Here is a 17,053-nt window from a genome sequence, read left to right on the forward strand (position 1 = left end):
AATGCTACTTAGGAAAATATAAAAAGATTTCTTGATCTTGAAAGCCCAATTAATTTTGAATGTGATAACCTTAGTGGTGATAGTACTGATTATTTGCTAAGCTTTGTTTTATAAAGTGTGGCATCCTAGGTGTAAGAGAAAAGATAATTTTTATTGAATAATTTAACTAGATAAAAATATTTATCTAATGTGTTTCATCAGGAGGTAAAGGAAATCCTAGAGTGAAGGAAAATTGAAACAGAGAATTGAGAATATGAGCATGAGCATGGTTGGAAATGGTAAAATCGGAGTCAGCTGATGGGAAGGAAATTAAAACAGGAGGGGGTTGATAGGTAATAGCAGCATCATGGGATGGAGGTCTTGACAAGGTCAAAGACAAGATGTGATAGAATCAGAGGGCTAAAGGCACAGAAGGTTCTCATAGAAGGTATTCTTAGAGGGAGAGATCTGAAATCATATTTCATAGAATAATCCTGGGTAGTGAGAAAGTACAGCATGCGGCCAAGGTACTGAGAGGCCATGCTAGATTAACCAGTAGATGCGTGCTCAGTCACGTCCAACTCTTCAACTTCATGGACTGTAGCCCACCAGGCTTCTCTGTCCATGGGATTATTCCAGCAAGAATATGGAGTGGGTTGCCATTACCTTCTCCAGGGGATATTCCTGACCCAGGGATGGAACCCACGTCTTTTGGGGCTCCTGCAGCTCCTGCATTGGCAGGTGGATTCTTCACCACTGAGCCACCTGGGAAGCCCCTTTCTTTCCCATACTCTTGGCAAATTCCAACCTAAACTGTTGTTTTGTTCTTATTGGCAAGGGTTTTCAAGAAAATCAACTCTGGGAAGCTGAACAGTTTCTTACATCTCCGTTTTGTAAGTGACCTCTTCCCATTGACAACCTATAGTCCTTTAATATAAAATTGGCTGATACAGTTGAATTCCTATGCACTGGTTTAAATTTAACTGTAAATTATTTGATGCATAAGAGCAAAATTTGTTTTTAACAATACATTTGAAGAGAATTGGTTGGTTTACTTGTATCTGAGCTCCAAAGGCCTCACCATTCTCCATTAGAGTCAGGAAACAGTTCTTTCCATAAATAGACAAGTCTTCCTGTTCAGGTAGGTGGAAAAACCCGAAGCAACAGGCTTTTCTCTGCTGTTGCACCTGTTAAATTTTCTGCCTGAGTTGTTTAAACTGCTCTTTCCCCTTCCCCTATTATAAATGTGAGAGGCCAAGCTTACTGGGGAAACAAGCTACTAGAACACTCCCACCTTCATTTTTGACAGCTATCCCATCATATACCTCTTTATGCTAGTGGTCATCCATCTTTTCCCCACTAAGTACGGTAATGATAGGAGGTAACCTTAATACTTTGATTTATTAATATGAGTTTTTATTCTCTATGTAAAGAAGCTTACATTTATTTTAAGCTTTCATTTATTTCTAGTTCCACTTCTGAAAACAGAAAATTAGAATTTAGTTAGCCTGCATGGAGAAACTTTTGTTCCCTCCATTTTTCTTAAATTCAAAGAGTAATCAATCAGTTCATACAGTTCAAAAGAACTGGCAGTGAAATTTTAGCATTCAAGAAGTGTAAACATTAGGTTATTTTGGATATGCTAGAGCGAGAGATTGTACTTACAGGCATTATTAACTAGTACCCAGCCCCTCTACAATGTTAAGATTAGAATATCTTCAAGAGGCAGTTCCTGGCATTGACTCTAGTCTGTGGCCCCACCTCAGGAATAAAAACAATCATTTTACCATCATGCATGTCCTCTTTCTCATACCTACTCTCTCTCTTGTGAACACATTTCCTTTCCCTGTATACCCCTACTCATTTTGCTCATCTATACTTTCCTTCCACAACATATAGACTTTAAGACTTTTTGATGAAATTCTTGGAAATATCCTCCCCCAACAATGAAGGCTTTCTCTTCTATGATATAGTCAGGTCATTCAAAGCAAAAGTGGTTGGTTAGAGCTTGTACAGCATGAAACAAAACTTTCTCCTACAATGGCTTGAAAAAAGTTTTAAAATTAGAATGTTAAAGGACTATCTTTTCCTACTTTTCAGTACTCTACAAATATCTGAGAAACGTGGTTTTGAAACTTTGGATTGCTACCCATTAGTAAGTCATGAAATCAATTTAGTGGATCATGACATTTGAAAATTAAATTGAATGGAATAATATAGGCAATTTCAAATTGCATCACAAAAAAGCTAAGTAGTTTACAAAACATTTCTATTATGTTTATATGTTATATAATTTTTCTATTGGCTATTTCAAAATTTGAAAATTAGTGCTCAGTGTATATATATTCTGGGAGAGCACAGGAGGCAAAAGATTATACACTTTAGCACATAAGTCCACTCTACAATAAACAAATTATGGTTCAGGAGCCTGCATTCTACTAGATTGCATTATACCTTTGTAACATTAGTCAGATATCTGGAAAATAAAAACTTTAAATTTCAAGATTATGTGGGTGGTCACAATATTAATATGTCTTCACAATAACCCTCCAGGATCAATAAGGAAGAGACACTAGGAAAATTGCCTTCTAGCCCTTTCTAACAAGGTGATTATGTTTATCAAAGGACATTATTTTCAGGTATATTTTCAGCAGTAATTAAACGTTTTAAAAAGTTAATTAAAGAGTGGTGAATTTAAAGAAAGAAAAATGACATTTCTGAATAGCAACCAATATTAAACCACAAGAAAAACTGCAAAAAATGAAGACATGCTTGAACACTTGAAATACTTTGAAAGTGGTCTGCTTTATTTTATCGAAAGCATAATTGTGAGTGAAAGTTCAACTGAAGAAAGAGCCATGTGAAAAAAGTTACTTGGTGTAAGGCAAGTTAATTAATTATGAATTAAGACCTCCTTGGTTAGAGAATAAGTTACTATTTGTAATAATTACAACCACAAAAAATAAGCATTGACTTAAAAGAAGATGGGTACAACATGCAAAGATATAAAGTAACAGTGCAATTTCAAATATATATTTCAAAAGTAACAGTGCAATTTCAAACACAACGATGGTGTGGAAGCAGCACAAAACAACATGTATATTAGATATAAAACTTAATTATGGTCACTGAATATTGAACCCAAGGCTATTGTAGGAAGTATGATTTTCCTCTATTTCTTTCCCGGTGCGTTGGGTCGGGAGATTGGGGAGAATCGGCTTCAAGAATTTGAACTCATTCGTCCCAGTACCTCCCATCAGACACACCTCATACTGGTAGCTCTGGGACAGGGTCCCCGTGCCGCTGACGTCCACCAGGTGGCCCGGGAAGTGGCCCTCGGCCACCGGGCAGCGACCCGCCGAGGCCGCCCCGCCCCTCCTGCACAGCCGCACCGCCACGAACACCAGCACCGAGAAGAGGAAGAGCGACGACACCGACGCCAAGGCCACCACCAGGTAGACGGTGAGCGGGTCGGCCGGCGCCGCGGCCGCCGCTTCCGCTTCCGGGGCCGGCAGGTAGGGCTGCGAGAAGCCGTCCACCAGCAGCACGTGCAGCGTGACGCTGGCCGACAGCGGCGGCTCGCCGTTGTCCTTGACCAGCACCACCAGCCGCTGCTTGGGCGCGTCGCGCTCGCTCAGCAGCCGCGCCGTGCGCACCTCGCCGTTGTGCGCCCACACGCCGAACAGCCCGGGCTCCGTGGCCTTGAGCAGCTGGTACGACAGCCAGGCGTTCTGGCCCGCGTCGCCGTCCACCGCCACCACCTTGGTCACCAGGTAGCCCGGCTCGGCCGCCCTGGGCACCAGCTCGGTGCAGGGCGCCGAGGCGTTCTGCAGCGGGTAGAGCACGAAGGGCGCGTTGTCGTTGGCGTCCGCCACGAGCACGCGCACCAGCGCCTGGCTGCTGAGCGCGGGCGAGCCGCGGTCGGTGGCGCCCACGCGGAACTCGAAGGCTCTTAGGGCCTCGTAGTCCAGGGACGTGAGGGCGAAGAGGTGGCCGTTGTCGGGGTTGATGGACACGAGGGAGGCGAGGGGCACGAGCGGGTCGGGGGGCGGCAGCAGCGAGTAGGTGACCTGGGCGTTGGCGCCCGCGTCTGTGTCTGTGGCGCTGACGCTGCCGATGTGCAGGGCGGGGCTGTTGTTCTCGCGGACCCACAGGGTGTAGGAGGTCTGGGTGAAGGCGGGGGCGTTGTCGTTGACGTCGGACACCAGCACGGTTATGTTGTGCTCGGTTTTCAGTCTTGGGGTTCCCATGTCAGTGACCGTGATGGTGATGTTGTACTCAGCTTGGCTTTCTCTGTCCAGCATTCTTTCCGTTTGCAACGTGTAGTAATTCTCAACTGAAGATTTTAGCACGAACGGGAGGTTTTCTGAAACAGAACAAATCATCCTCCCATTCTCCCCAGAGTCTCTATCTCGGATACTAAAAACCATAACCACAGTCTCCGGAGAATTTTCTGGGATTGGGCTGGTAATTGATGACACAGTCACTTCAGGAGCATTGTCATTCACATCCATCACCTGAATTCTGAGTGTTGATTTCCCAAAAAGGCCTCCCCCATCTGTGGCTTGAATGATTATGGAATATGATTCAGTTGTTTCAGAATCCAGGGGTGAAGTTAAACTCACTTCTCCAGACTTTTGGTTAATTTCAAATGTCTTGCGAATATCTTCTGAGGCATGGGAAAACATATATGATATTTCCCCGTTTTTCCCTGAATCTAAATCCCAAGCTGAGACGGTGACAACTGGTGAGCCTAGTGTGCTATCTTCTGAAATCTTCACCTCATAAAATGGCTGCTCAAACTCAGGGGAGTTGTCATTAATGTCCACGACCAGCACCCGGACCAAGGCACTCCCGGACTTAGGCGGAGACCCGCCATCCAGAGCGGTGAGAATGAAACTGAGTTCAGACTGCTCTTCATAATCCAGCGCCTTATCTAGAACTAACTCTGGGTATTTCCTATTATCCGGATTGACTCTCATTTTAATATGGAAATGCGAGTTGGGGCTTATTGTGTAGTTTTTTAGAGCGTTGATTCCTACATCCAAATCCTTTGCACTTTCTAGTAAGAACACAGCACCGACAGGACTATTCTCTGGGATTTCTAAGAGCATTTCTTTTTCTAAGAAGGCAGGAGAGTTATCATTTATATCCTTGACCTGGAGCTCAATCCGTAAAAACTGCAAGGGGCTTTTCATTAATATCTGGAAATGCAGCACACAAGGCTCGGTGAAGCCACAGAGCTCCTCCCGGTCTAGGGCTTCACTTAAGAGCAAATCCCCTGTATTTATGTCCAGCTGCAATCGCTGTTTGTTATCATTAGAGACCACACGAGCCCCTCTGAAGAATAGCTCACCCACTTCCAGCCCCAGGTCTTTTGCCAGATTGCCTACAATGCTCCCACTCTGCATTTCCTCTGCCACTGAGAAGCGCCCAGAGTCAGAGACCGCTTGAGACATCCCCAGCAAAACAAAGAAAAGCAGGACTTGCCTTATCTGCAGAACGCCTGCCCGTCCAATCTCCATAGCTCCTTTCCCAAAGTCTTCCTGCAGAATTGCTTCACCCTTCCCACTTCTGGGTAAGGTGCCTCTGATATGTCCACCGAATCTTCCGAGGCTTAAGGATTTTAACCTTGTTGAATAACTTCTAGTTTGCCACTTGAAGCCTTGTTCTTTTTGTCTTCCTAGTGCTCTTTTTGCACTGGGTAACAATGTCCAGAACATCATCCAGCATAGAATGTTTTTTCTCCCCCAGCGATGTTATCCTGCAGCGCCACCATGCGTCTCCACAGATTTTCAGAGTTTGATGAAAGCTACCTAAATTCCATTCACATAAATATCCTCCAGAAGCAAATATTCTTTTATATATTGTGTTCAAGTGATTACAGATATAGTCTATCATCCATAAGAGGTATTCTATACTGTTTATAGTTTTTGATGTTATTAGTATTTTAAAAAGCATTTAAGCATTCTTCTCCACTCTCCACACAATTGTGGTGAATACAGAAATATGTGATTCCTGGCCCCCAGGAGCTTGTAATCTTTCTGAGAAAACTGAGCACCAGAAACAAGGAGAGTATAAGTGACTGTTTCACTGAACAAAACTCCAGCACTATTTGGCCTTCCTTAAGTGGTAAGGGAAAGGGAAAGTGTACACAAGTCATTTCAGAAGTCCTCTCAAAGAATATGAAACTGAATTAACCATGAGGTAGAACAAAGAGAACTATATATAGATAGTTCTTATAGCACTAGAAGGCCGTCTGTAGATTTCCTTGATAGCAGTGAACTGTGAACTAAGAGAAAAATGAAGTAAGATACTGGGGTGGAACATATTGTGGAAATCCGTAATTTAGTTCTGCTGCTGCTGCTGCTGCTAAGTCGCTTCAGTCGTGTCCGACTCTGTGCGACCCCATAGACGGCAGCCCACCAGGCTCCCCTGTCCCTGGGATTCTCCAGGCAAGAACACTGGAGTGGGTTGCCATTGTAGTTTCTCATAATTTACCAAAAAAAAAAAAAAAAAAAAACAAATACACAAACATGTTAGTTTCATTTAACACAGGCTTACTCCTAAAACTGGCTTCCCTCAGTTTCCCAAGATTTATTCCAGCTACAGTTATGGTCATCTGCTGTCTTTTTCAGCACAGGAAGAGAGAGTGAAAGAGATTCTCTTTCCCAGTTGTAGGACAAAAACTTAGTTTTACTCTGATCAGACTAACCAAGATCATGTACCTGCTGCTGAGGCGATCATTGTTTCAGGGGTATAGAATTAAGAAAGTGAAAGTGAGTCACTCAGTTATGTCCAACTCTCTGCGACCCCATGGACTATCATGAAATTCTATACAGGCCAGAATAGAATTGGAGTGGCTAGCCGTTCCCTTCTCCAGGGGATCTTCCCAACCCAGGGATCTAACCCAGGTCTCCCGCATTGCAGGCAGAATTCTTACCAGCTGATCCACCAGGGAAGCCCACAATAGAACTGTAGGTGGAGATTTTAGTTTCAGAATCTGAACTCATCTTTGTCCTCTGTTTTGCTTTAATCCTCTCTGGGGTCACCTCTTAAGCTTTTGATGGTTTCAGTTTTAGCCAGAGTACATGGTTGCTACATGGTGAGCGAGATTGTTTGGAACAGAATTCACCTGTGATGTCCAGTATAGAAGGTCTCAAGAGTGTCCTCAAAAATTGATGGAGGAGGGATCTAAGAAGTTTTCATTTTTAAAATGTTAAGTTCAATTATATTCTTAAAAATGTAAGCTAGACACATGGTTGAAAAATAAATCACTACAAAAGGGCAGAAATTGAAAAGTAGATGGATTTACTACACACAGTTATCCTCACTCCTTTTATTTTTGAATTTAGAGTGAGATTTATTATGTTCAGAGAAGACAGAATACCCTCATGTTTGATTCCTTCCAAATTTCGAAGAGCAATATTACAGTCAGTTCAGTCGCTCAGTCATGTCCAACTCTTTGCGACCCCGTGAATCGCAGCTCGCCAGGCCTCCCTGTCCATCACCAACTCCCAGAGTTCACCCAAACTTAATGTGCATGGAGTCAGTGATGCCATCCAGCCATCTCATCCTCTGTCGTCCCCTTCTCCTCCTGCCCCCAATCCCTCCCAGCATCAGGGTCTTTTTCCAGTGAGTCAACTCTTCGCATGAGGTGGCCAAAGTATTGGAGCTTCAGCTTCAGCATCAGTCCTTCCAATGAACACCCAGGACTGATCTCCTTTAGGATGGACTGGTTGGATCTCCTTGCAGTCCAAGGGACTCCCTTGAGTCTTCTCCAACACCACTGTTCAAAAGCATCAATTCTTCGGCACTCAGCTTTCTTTATAGTCCAACTCTCACATCCATACATGACTACTGGAAAAACCATAGCCTTGACTAGACAGACTTTTGTTGGCAAAGTAATGTCTCTGCTTTTAAATATGCTATCTAGGTTGGTCATAACTTTCCTTCCAAGGAAAGCATCTTTTAATTTCATGGCTTCAATCACCATCTGCAGTGATTTTGGAGCCCCCCAAAATAAAGTCTGACACTGTTTCCACTGTTTCCCCATCTATTTCCCATAAAGTGATGGGACCAGATGCCATGATCTTAGTTTTCTGAATGCTGAGCTTTAAGCCAACTTTTTCATTCTCCTCCTTCACTTTCATCAAGAGGCTTTTTCGTTCCTCTTCACTTTCTGCCATAAGGGTGGTGTCATCTGCATATCTGAGGTTATTGATTATTCTCCTGGCAATCTTGATTCCAGCTTGTGCTTCTTCCAGCCCAGCATTTTTCATGATGTACTCTGCATATAAGTTAAATAAGCAGGGTGACAATGTACAGCCTTGACGTACTCCTTTTCCTATTTGGAACCAGTCTGTTGTTCCATGTCCAGTTCTAACTGTTGCTTCCTGACCTGCATACAGGTTTCTCAAGAGAGGTCAGGTGGTCTGGTATTCCCATCTCTTTTTTTTTTTAAGGATAAAAATTTCTTTTTTTTTTTTTTAAGGATAACAATTTCTTTTATTTTATTTTATTTTTAAACTTCACAATATTGTATTGGTTTTGCCAAATATTGAAATGACTCTGCCACAGGTATACATGTGTTCCCCATCCTGAACCCTCCTCCCTCCTCCCTCCCCATACCGTCCCTCTGGGTCATCCCAGTTCACCAGCCCCAAGCATCCAGTATTGTTGCATCGAACCTGGACTGGCGACTCGTTCCATATATGATATTATATGTATTTCAATGCCATTCTCCCAAATCATCCCACCCTCTCCCTCTCCCAGAGTCCAAAAGACTGTTCTATACATCAGTGTCTCTTTTGCTGTCTCGTATACAGGGTTTTCACAGTTTATTGTGATCCAGTACTTTCATGTAATTCTTTGATTTTGCACAGCTCACTCCTTTTAAAATGCCCAATAAATGATAGTTAATAAAAATTATATGAACTTACAGAGACCAAGAATGTATATATATAATTTTGATGACAGAAATCAGATCAAAGAGCAGTTATCAGTTCCAAGAAATGTCTAAAGAAAAGTTCCTGTTTGTCCAACATAATCCCATTTGGATACAGGATTTAGAGGAACGAAGTGTATAAGACTGAAGTCCAAAAGAAAAAAGACTGAAGTTCATTGAGGGCCAAAAAGGAAATGGCAACCCACTCCAGTATTCTTGCCTGGGAAGTCCCATGGACAGAGGATCCTGGTGGGCTACAGTCCATGGGGTTGGAAAGGAGTCGGACACAACTTAGCTACCAAACAACATCTTTAACTTTGGAGACCCTGGGAAGAGCTAAGTGCAAGTGTGAGGGGTGAAGCCAAAAATAGGGAAATCAAACAAAACTTTGCATCCTGAGTGGTGAGATTTCTAGTCCCTTTTCATGCAGTTGTCTCCAGTTGAAGTACGCAGGGTGGGCATCTCTAACAATACTGCAGAATCCTAACCTGGAGCATATGAAAGGCTCAAACAGAAACTTAAACATACTGGTATTTGAGGATCTCCTAAGCTAATAACTCTTATCTTACAATGATTACATTAGAATGAGGTCCTGCCATCAATAACCTCATTATCACATACACAAAGAGCTGTCAGCGCCTTGATCTCTCATCATTCTTAAATATGAGAAGATAGCCATGGACCACAAGACATGAGGAAGTATTAATGCCAAAACCACCACCACCACCAAAAAAGAGGGTCGCAGGAGGAAACAGATACAGAAATAGAGAAAACAGAAGAAAGTGTTTTAAAATGTTTGATTAACTTGCTGGATAGCAGAAATTAACAGAGCAATGTAAATCAACTATATTTCAATGTAAAAAATCTGATTAATATCCTCAGAGTAGTAAAATCTAGTAAGAGCTAATATTTATTGAGTATTTATTCTGTGCTGCCTATTATTCTAGTGCCACATATGTGTTTACATATTTAATTGCAATAGTAATCATATGAAGTATGTATTCTTTTGTAAGATAAAGAATGGATTAGGGCTTAGTGCTACTTCCTAGATACATAATCTTGGGCAAGTTCTTAATTTCTCTATGACTCACTCTCATTTTAAAAGTAGTTATAATACTTTTTACAATGAATTTAATAATTTAAAAGAATTGTAGATGACAGAATAATTTTTTTTATTATAGTTGATTTACAATGTTGTGCCAGTCTCTGGTGTACAGCAAAGTAATTCAGTTATACAAACACACACACACATATATATATACACACACACTTTTAAAATGTTCTTTTCCATTATGGTCTATCACAGGATATTGAATGTAGTTCCCTCTGCTATACATTAGGAGCTTGTTGTTTATTCGTTCTAAAAGTAATACTTTGCATCTACCAACCCCAAATTCCCAGTCCATCCCTCTCCCTCTCCCCTTCTCCCTGTTGGCAACCAGAAGTCTGTTCTCTATGTCTTATGAGTCTGTTTGTTTTGTTGGTAGGTTCATTTGTGCCATATTTTAGATTCCACATATAAGTGATTTCATATGATATTTGTACTTTCTGACTTACTTCACTTAGTATGATACTCTCTAGTTCCATCCATGTTGCTGCAAATGGCATTATTTTGTTCATTTTTATGGCAGAGTGGTACTCCATTGTATATATGTACTAAGTTCCTATTTATTCATTCATATGTTGATGGACATTTAGGTTGCTTCCATGTTTTGGCTATTGTGAATAGTGCTGCTGTGTACATGGGGGTGCATGTATCTTTCTGAATTTTAGTTTTGTCTGGGTATATTCCCAGGAGTGGGATTGCTGGATCAAGTGGTAATTCTATTTCTGGTTTTCTGAGGAACTTCCATACTGTTTGTACCCACTTACCTTCCTACCAACAGTGTAGGAGAGTTCCCTTTTCTTCATACCTTCTCCAGCACTTGTTTTTTGTAGACTTTTTAATGATGGCCATTTTGACCAGTGTTAGGTGGTGCCTCAGTTTTGATTTGCAGTTCTCTAATAATTAGTGATGTTGAGCGTCTTTTCATGTGCCTACTGGTCATCTAAATGACAAAAGATCCTACATTTATAAATCTAAAACAGATGCTGTGAAAAACATTCAAGAGAATTAAAAAGAGCTTTTAAAAAATAAATATTTGTCAGCCAAAAATTAAAAGTACAAAGCTTGGATGATAAAATATTTTGTCCAAAAAGTAGAACAAGAGGCAAAAAGAAAATAAGAAGTGGAAAAAAATTAGAGGGAGACAATCTATCAATTCAGGATATCCAGTATTTAACTAATGAAATTATGGTGAGAAGATACAAAATTCAAAGGAGAAATTACGATGAAAATAGAACAAGGAAATTTCTTAGAGCTAAAAGTGAGAGTTTAAATGTTAACAGAGTACACCCATGTGACTAGATAAATAGCTGACACTGATGTATCTTCAGAATAGGAGAAACAGTTTCCAATGTTTCCACCATGCAAAAATGTGACGTTAAAAGAGATAGGAATTAGAATGCAAAGTCTTCTGAATAGCAATTCTATATGCAATCACTAAAAGGAATACTGTTTTTAAGATATGAGGGAAAATTATTTTCAGCCTAGAATTTTATATCCAAACTATCAATCAAATGAAAGCAAGATACCTTCACAAGGCAAGTTCTCAAAAATTTTATGTCCTCTGCATCTATTTTTATGAAGATATTGAGAGATCTGTGTCAGCTAAATAAGTGGCCTCTTAGAATTTGTGAAGGGTTGGTTCTAAGACCCACAGATATCAAATTCCCCAGATGCCCAAATCCCATAGTTGGCCCTCCCCATCCAAGGGTTGCACATCTGAGGATTCAGCCAAGCTAAGATGGTGTATTAAGTTTGCATTCTGCAGTGCGTTGACTCATCAGATGTGCAGTCAGTGCATACACTATATGTATTAGAAAAATCCTCATATATGTGGACACAAAGTTCAAAACCCTGTTGCTCAAGGATCCACTATATACTGTTTCTTATCAAAGGGGACCAACATAGGAAAATGTTAAAGTCCTAACTATAGAGCAAATAGTATAAATGAAGGCGAGAGATAGGAGAGAATTTGTGTGAAAGATCTCCAGAAAATAAGTATAACTGATAGGCTTCTGAGATTTTTTTTAAAATTTAAGGGAAAATAATGATATTCAGGGAGAAATAATGTGAAAAATCAATAGAATTAAATAGAAAGTTGTGCCAGTAAAAATAATTATCAACTCTAGGAAAGATATTTTCAAGAAAGGGAATGTAATCATACTATGGTGAAACTCCAGTACTTTGGCTACCTCATTCGAAGAGTTGACTCATTGGAAAAGACTCTGATGCTGGGAGGGATTAGGGGCAAGAGGAGAAGGGGACGACAGAGGATGAAATGGCTGGATGGCATCACTGACTCAGTGGACGTGAGTCTGAGTGAACTCTGGGAGTTGGTGATGGACAGGGAGGCCTGGTGTGCTGCTATTCATGGGGTTGCAAAGAGTCGGACTGAACTGAACTGAACTGAATGTGTACTTTGAAGTAATCTTAGCAAATAAACCAAAACTATTAGTTTAACCAAAAGGAGGAGGAGAGGGAGAGAGGAAGCAGAAGCAGGAGAAGAAGAAAACCTAAGACAGGGAGAATAGAAGAAAGGGAATGTGCAATGTTTGTGTGTTTGTTAATTGGAAGGCAAGGAGGGCATGAAATAGGTGATGGGGATTAAAAGGCACAGACTTAAACAATTATAAAGTTTCAAAAAACATGAAAATGTAATATACAGCATAAGGAATATATTATAATAACTTGTATGGGTACAGTTGGTTACTAGACTTGTGGTAATCATTTTGCAATGTATGCAAATGTCAAATCACTACGTGGTACACCTGAAACTAACATAATATTGCAGTCAACTATATTTCAATAAGAAAAGAAAGAAAGGAGGCCAAGCAATTAAGAAATAAAAAGGTAAGAAGGTTAAGTGCTTTATTACAGGAAGAAGTTATTAAAGTATAAAATTGAATGTCAAAGCAGTATAAACACATAACAGAAAATGTAGATAAATCTACAGAAAACAGAGAAGAGAGCTAGAGATGAATCTGTTGTCATTCCTTATGATTTTTAGTTCATCTTTATTTAAAAATTATAGATAATTAAAATATATTTACAAAATAAAATGAAAAGTGAAAAGCTTTGCAACAGTCCACTAATAGCTTTATACAGACCCTCAAAATGTTTTTATTTATATTCATTTTCATGCAGGTTATATTTTGAATTATAAGACATAGTCTGGTTTCTATATCAGCAAAAATGAACATTAGAAAATATTAACAAAGAGTAGCATGTTTAAAGAAAATGAAATTATATGAACACAGTGAGTGAGTGAAGTTGCTCTTTGCGACCCCACGTAGCCTACTAGGCTCCTTCGTACATGGGATTTTCCAGGCAAGAATACTGGAGTGGGTTGCCATTTTCTTCTCCAGGAGATCTTCCCGACCGAGGCTCCTGCATTGTAGGCAGACTCTTTACCGTCTGAGCCACCAGGGAGTCCCCTGGTCCCTAAGCTAAATCTTCTAATGTGAACACAAGGATATTATAATGTTGCTTACAAAATGATGCTTCATGGTTTTGGTTTGTTTGTTTAAGTTGGTTGGGATGTTTTTGGCTACACAGGCAGCTTGCCAAATCTTAATTCCCTGACCAGTGAAGAACCCAGGTGCAGACAGTGGAAACTCTAGGTCCTTACCACTGGACCACGAGGGAATCCTACCAATGATGTTTCATTTTATCATGAGCAGAATAATAGAGAAATATTTCTTTTAAAATATCATTTAGAGCTAGATGATAGTTTCTTATCATGATTAAATGTTTTAGTAAGGTCAAGACATGCAGGTATATCTTCTTAGGTAAAGGAAGTACTGTAGGTGTATAAGATAATGAGATTCAGTCTATGAAATGTACTAGGAAAAAAAATCAACCTGTTTTCCAGAATGAAAATGGTACTAAACTCTTGTACATTTTGAAGGACCTAAACATACAAACTAATATTTAGATGGAGTACTGATTATAACTAACCTGTTTAATGGGAAAAAAAGGATGAAATAACATTGTAAAATCATATAGTACTTTAAAATAAGGCTTTAAGTTGCAAAATAATTTAACTTGGAGTAATAAAACTAAACTAATATTGATATAGTTTCATAACACTTCAAAAATACGTGAACATATAGAAAGAATTTTACTGAAAATTAAATCCAAGGCTATTTCGAAATGTGGGATTTTCGTCACTATTTCTCCCAGGATCTTGTGCCTGAACAGTGGGGAGAATCGGCTTCAAGAATTTGAACTCATTCGTCCCAGTACCTCCAGTCAGACACACCTCATACTGGTAGCTCTGGGACAGGGTCCCCGTGCCGCTGACGTCCACCAGATGGCCCGGGAAGTGGCCCTCGGCCACCGGGCAGCGACCCGCCGAGGCCGCCCCGCCCCTCCTGCACAGCCGCACCGCCACGAACACCAGCACCGAGAAGAGGAAGAGCGACGACACCGACGCCAAGGCCACCACCAGGTAGACGGTGAGCGGGTCGGCCGGCGCCGCGGCCGCCGCTTCCGCTTCCGGGGCCGGCAGGTAGGGCTGCGAGAAGCCGTCCACCAGCAGCACGTGCAGCGTGACGCTGGCCGACAGCGGCGGCTCGCCGTTGTCCTTGACCAGCACCACCAGCCGCTGCTTGGGCGCGTCGCGCTCGCTCAGCAGCCGCGCCGTGCGCACCTCGCCGTTGTGCGCCCACACGCCGAACAGCCCGGGCTCCGTGGCCTTGAGCAGCTGGTACGACAGCCAGGCGTTCTGGCCCGCGTCGCCGTCCACCGCCACCACCTTGGTCACCAGGTAGCCCGGCTCGGCCGCCCTGGGCACCAGCTCGGTGCAGGGCGCCGAGGCGTTCTGCAGCGGGTAGAGCACGAAGGGCGCGTTGTCGTTGGCGTCCGCCACGAGCACGCGCACCAGCGCCTGGCTGCTGAGCGCGGGCGAGCCGCGGTCGGTGGCGCCCACGTGGAACTCGAAGGCTCTTAGGGCCTCGTAGTCCAGGGACGTGAGGGCGAAGAGGTGGCCGTTGTCGGGGTTGATGGACACGAGGGAGGCGAGGGGCACGAGCGGGTCGGGGGGCGGCAGCAGCGAGTAGGTGACCTGGGCGTTGGCGCCCGCGTCTGTGTCTGTGGCGCTGACGCTGCCGATGTGCAGGGCGGGGCTGTTGTTCTCGCGGACCCACAGGGTGTAGGAGGTCTGGGTGAAGGCGGGGGCGTTGTCGTTGACGTCGGACACCAGCAAGGTTATGTTGTGCTCGGTTTTCAGTCTTGGGGTTCCCATGTCAGTGACCGTGATAGTGATGTTGTACTCCGCTTGGCTTTCTCTGTCCAGTGCCCCTTCTGTCATTAGGATGTAAAAATTCTCCACAGAGGGTTTCAGAAGAAACGGCAGATGGTCTGGGATGAAGCACACTGTCTTTCCATTTTCTCCAGAGTCTCTGTCTTTAATCCTAAAAACAGCCAATGCTGTCTCAGGAGAGTTCTCCACAACATGGTTGGAAAGTGATGATATGATCAGTTCAGGGGCATTGTCGTTGGTGTCTAATACCTCGACCAAAACTGTGCATTTTGAAGAAAGGCCCCCACCATCGATTGCCTGTATATTTATTTTGTAAGACTTTACTAGCTCATAATCAAGCAACAGTCTGAGTATGATTTCTCCAGAAAAAGGATTGATATGAAAGGTTGTTAGAATATCTTCAGAAGCATCAAAAAATGAATAGGATATGTCTGCATAGATTCCAGAGTCTGCATCTTCTGCAGAGACTTTAGCAATAAAGGACCCTACTGGGCTGTTCTCCGGAGTCTGGGTCACATAGATTGCCTGAGAAAACTGAGGGGCATTGTCATTGACATCCAGGATCACAATGTGTATATTAGTGGCTCCAGACCTGGGTGGCAACCCACCATCCAGCGCTGTGAGTGTTAAGCTGAACTCTTGCTGTTTCTCCCGATCCAGCGTCCTGTCCAGTACTAGCTCTGGATATATTATGCCTTCATCACTGCCACTAATTTTAATATGGAAAAAAGAGTTGGGGTTGATAGTATAGTTTTGGATACCATTAAGTCCTCCATCTGAATCTTGTGCTCTTTCTAGTTGAAATGAGGTCCCTTCAGCTGTATTTTCTAATATTTTTAAGACTGTCTCTTTGTCTCGAAAAACTGGTGAATGATCATTTATGTCCCTCACCCTCAGCTCAATCCGGTAAATCTGAAAGGGATTATCCATTAAAATTTGAAAATACAGCATACAGGGTTCTCTGGAGCCACACAGCTTCTCCCGGTCCAGTTTTTCATTTGTAAGCAAATCCCCAGTTTGAGAGTCCAGGAGCAAGTGTTGTTTATTATCATCAGAGACCACCCGCGCTCCCCTTGCAAGCAACTCCTTGTCCCCCAGCCCCAGATCCTTAGCTATATTGACTACAAAGGATCCTCTCTCTGTTTCCTCTGTCACCGAGTAACGTCCAAACCCAGAGCCTGCCAAGGATACTCCCCCAAACAGAAAAAGAAACAGGACTTGCCTTTGTCTTGAGCAGGGAAATCGTCTAGCCTCCATAGCTGCTTCTGAATACGTCTTTAATATTGGTAACAATCACAGATCCCAGTGTAAATAAACAGCAGTCGCAAACCGCAGATCTACACCGTGTAGTAGCAAAGGTATGGGTTATGTTTTATAACCCCCTTTTCTAATCTTGGGTTGCTACAGCTTTTCTCCCTGGTCTACCTGCCGCTATCTTTCTTCTTATGTCAGTGACTTACCGCAGCACTCTCAGTTCAGATTTTTACCCCTGTCTCTTTAGCCTGCAGCGCCACCGCGTGGCCTCCAACAGACTCAAATCGCTGTACCCAATTTGTGCGCTTGTATGTCTTTGTTATTTAAATATTTCGTTTTTCTTTTGTTTGTATCATTAAAAATAATGTTAAAATAGAGAACTGTTCACTTTGTTGAAATTTTTCACTGCTTATGGTGAAAGTTAAAAATTCATCAGTTGAAAAAATAATGTGTCTAGCAGTTGAATCTGTCCATTGTGCTAGATTTTAGTTCTAAGCCTTGCACT

The 17,053-nt window shown here is 42.2% G+C and overlaps 3 protein-coding genes across 3 annotated transcripts in view; all 3 read right to left on the reverse strand.

The window, feature by feature from the left end:
• The window catches only part of LOC113895248 (protocadherin beta-4-like), a 149,341-nt gene that overhangs the window by 48,368 nt on the left and 83,920 nt on the right, over nt 1–17,053 (reverse strand). The gene's annotated exons all lie outside the window — the stretch shown is intronic.
• Nucleotides 2,766–6,327, reverse strand: LOC113895244 (protocadherin beta-12-like). The gene has a single exon (XM_027546207.1). The coding sequence runs from the start codon at nt 5,703–5,705 to the stop codon at nt 3,105–3,107; it is 2,601 nt and encodes an 866-aa protein (XP_027402008.1). The 5' UTR covers nt 5,706–6,327; the 3' UTR covers nt 2,766–3,104.
• LOC113895247 (protocadherin beta-10-like) lies at nt 13,073–16,874 on the reverse strand. The gene has a single exon (XM_027546211.1). It carries the CDS (start codon nt 16,549–16,551, stop codon nt 14,152–14,154), a length of 2,400 nt encoding a protein of 799 aa, XP_027402012.1. The 5' UTR covers nt 16,552–16,874; the 3' UTR covers nt 13,073–14,151.

This window comes from Bos indicus x Bos taurus, chromosome 7, assembly GCF_003369695.1.
Source record: "Bos indicus x Bos taurus breed Angus x Brahman F1 hybrid chromosome 7, Bos_hybrid_MaternalHap_v2.0, whole genome shotgun sequence".
NCBI lineage: Eukaryota > Metazoa > Chordata > Mammalia > Artiodactyla > Bovidae > Bos > Bos indicus x Bos taurus.

Coding starts and splice junctions, on each gene's coding strand:
- LOC113895244 (XM_027546207.1), bottom strand. CDS start 5,705: ATGATGTTCTGGACATTGTTACCCAGTGCAAAAAGAGCACTAGGAAGA.
- LOC113895247 (XM_027546211.1), bottom strand. CDS start 16,551: ATGGAGGCTAGACGATTTCCCTGCTCAAGACAAAGGCAAGTCCTGTTT.